The sequence below is a fragment of the Lynx canadensis genome, chromosome A1 (genome assembly GCF_007474595.2).
Source record: "Lynx canadensis isolate LIC74 chromosome A1, mLynCan4.pri.v2, whole genome shotgun sequence".
In the NCBI taxonomy this organism is placed as follows: Eukaryota; Metazoa; Chordata; class Mammalia; order Carnivora; family Felidae; genus Lynx; species Lynx canadensis.
In genome coordinates, this window is record NC_044303.2 from 86864881 (window position 1) to 86868294 (window position 3414).

Consider the following 3414-nt stretch of genomic DNA (forward strand, 5'->3'; position numbering starts at 1 on the left):
AATGGTCTCTAAATATCCAGTCTCAGGATATTCTGTTGGACTTTTTGCTACTGAAGTCTTCCCACTATAATTAGCCCTGTCAGCTTCTATTGTTCTAGATATTTCTGCTCATGTATGTTTCAAGAAAGATAGCATATAGTTAACAATTGGTGAGATATGTAATTATTTGTACTATATTCCATATATATGTGAATGATGTTTAAATGTTTCAACTCAAAATGGTAATACTGAAATACTTGAATATATTAATTTTTCTTATCTTTTTCTTCTCAACCACTGGCTTCAGTTTAGTGTAGTCATTAATTGCAGAACGTACATCAGAAAATTATATCCATCTGGAGGATAGAAGATATTGCCTGGAAGACAGAACTCCATCATGCTCTATCAGAAGGGAATTCTTGCTATAAAGTTGTATCAAATCAACACAAAATCACTAAATTACACACACACACACACACACACACACACCTGCACACACACACACACACACACCACACATCACACATCTCCTGATAAAATCAACCACATTATTTTAATTCCTAGTTGTTCACTCTCTGCAATGTGTGTCATCAAAGAACAATGAATAACAGCATTGTAACTGAGTTTATGATTCTGGGACTTACCCAAAATCCTGAACTGCAGGGAGTTCTCTTCATTGTCTTTCTCTGCATCTACCTTGTGGCCTTTTTTGGCAATGGGCTAATTATCATTGTTATAATCTATAATACCACCTTGCATACGCCCATGTATGTGTTCCTCCTGGCACTAGCTATTGTGGATATCATCTGTACAACAAGCATTATACCAAAGATGCTGGGGACCATGCTAACATCAGGAAAGAGTATTTCATATGGAAGCTGCATGTCCCAGCTCTTCTTCTTCACGTGGTCATTGGGGGCTGAGATGGTACTCTTCACCACAATGGCCTATGACCGTTATGTGGCCATCTGTTTTCCTCTTCGCTACAGCACTATTATGAACCACCATATGTGTGTGGCCTTGCTTAGCATTGCCATGGTTATTGCAGTAACCAATTCCTGGGTACACACAGGTCTCATCCTGAACCTGACTTTCTGTGGGCCAAATAACATTGACCACTTCTTCTGTGAGATACCCCCACTGCTCTCTTTGTCCTGCAGTCCTGTGAGAATTAATGAGGTGATGGTATATGTTGCTGATATTTCCCTGGCCATAGGTGACTTCAGCCTCACCTGCCTGTCTTATGGTTTTATCATTGCTGCCATTCTCCGCATCCGCACAGCAGAAGGCAAGAGGAAGGCTTTTTCAACATGTTCATCCCACCTCATAGTTGTGTCCCTTTACTACTGCCCTGTAATCTACACATATATCCGCCCTGCTTCCAGCTACTCATTTGAAAGGGACAAGGTGATAGCTGCACTATATACTCTTGTGACCCCAACATTAAACCCAATTGTGTATAGTTTACGAAACAAGGAGATGCAGACAGGGATTCAGAAAGTCTTTGCATTTTTGAAACATTAGTGGTTTCACAAGAGAATGTCAACTCTCTATTCTAGAATCACCTCCTAGAACATCTTAGATTTTACTGATCATGTATAGGTACTTCCTTCCCAAATTTCCCTACTCCCTCTTCGGAGTGAGATTGATTCATTCCACTGCAAATCACTTTCTTTGCTCCTAATTTCTAAAATGCACTTATTTCTGGAGCATCTGGTGACTCAATTAGCTAAGCCTCTGGCTCTTGGTTTTGGCTCAGGTCATGATCTCACAGTTTCGTGGGTGTGAGCCCCCGCGTTGGGCTCTGTGCTGACAGTGAGGATCCTGCTTGGGATTCTCTGTCTCCTTCTTTCTGTGCCACTCTCCCATCATGCTGTCTCTGCCTTTCTTAAAGTAAAATAAACTCTAAAAAAATTAAAATAAAATTCACTTAGTTCTTACCATTTCACTACTGATTTATACTCCTCACTCCACATATTTCTAAATTACTTTCATTCATGAAAACTTTCACAACTACTCCCAGTAAATGTAAAGTGTTTATCTTATTCCTATTCTATTCTGGGCTACCTCATTGTCTCCACAATTTTATATTTTTAGTTTTAACAATGTGTAAAATGTAATATATATACCATCTCAAATATATAACGTGATATATATCCCAAAATATTTCTAGAATATATATGTATCTTCTCATTCTCATTTATGCCTGTGTACAAGCATTTGCCTGTAGGCACAAACATCATATATATATATATATATATATACACACATATATATATACAATACAATATATACAATAGCATACATATATATGTGTATATATATACATATATATGTGTGTGTATATATATATATATATATATATGATGTTTGTGCCTACAGGCAAATGTGTATATATATATATAAATATATGCACATACATTCACAAAGAAAGATTACTTCTAATATTATGAAACTAGTCTGAATAAAATCATGTCTATTTCAATATATAAGAAAATATATGGCATTACTGCGAGACTTATTTGTGACACAGACAGTACAATTTTCCCTTGAAATCAGTTATAATTAAGGTTTCATTGCAATTTTTAAAATGCAGGCATTTTGTCATACTAATCTCCCTGAAACAATCTCATTCATGTCATTGTTGCCTACTTTAGGATTTTACTTCATGAATACAATAACCATACACTACTATTGGCATTCTTTTGTATAGCATGTAATGAGAAATCCTAAGTAAATTAAACCTGACAGGAACACAAAGACTCCTTAAATGCCTTAGAGCTGAAGACCACTCTGAACAAATGTTTGGTGAACAAGTCAGATTTATTTCATACGGAGATAGGACATCATGAGTCAGTAAGAGGGTGCTAGAAGGAACATATTTCGGATTTTTTTGGTCTTTAATAAAAAAAATCAGTCACACAAGGGGGATTTTCCCTAGATTGGGTCAGAAAATGAGAGAAATTTACGTAGGAGGCAATTCAGCTTTAATTGGCAAAAAATAATGCAGTGGATGAGTTTCTATCTTGCTCTATCATAGTGACATTTTCCAATGTTGTTGTTCTGTGATTTTTTTTTTTTTAATGATCAGCAGAACACCATTGCCTAGCTGTTTAGCAAGAGAAGCTGAATAGACAATAGCTGGAGGCTGTTTTTTCTATCTCGTTTCTCTAAAATTAAGCTCATAGATGACTGTCTTCATTATGCTCTCTTCCTTATTAAAGAGAGCCACATGGAAGTCAAATAAGCAAAACAGATTAATTCCTTTATAAAGAAAAATATAAAATAATTGCCTGAATTTTTTTAATAAAATTACATGGTTATAAGCATGGCTTGAAAAATGTTAGTCATGGGGGAGGGGAAGGGAAAAAAAAAAAAAGGACGTTAGAGTGGGAGAGAGCCAAAGCATAAGAGACTGTTAAAAACTGAGAACAA

At 36.1% G+C, this 3414-nt stretch overlaps 1 protein-coding gene across 1 annotated transcript; it reads left to right on the forward strand.

Moving 5' to 3' along the window:
• The first annotated feature begins 579 nt into the window (after positions 1 to 579).
• On the forward strand, positions 580 to 1503 carry LOC115513595 (olfactory receptor 13G1). The gene has a single exon (XM_030314859.1). It carries the CDS (start codon positions 580 to 582, stop codon positions 1501 to 1503), a length of 924 nt encoding a protein of 307 aa, XP_030170719.1.
• Positions 1504 to 3414: the final 1911 nt, after the last annotated feature.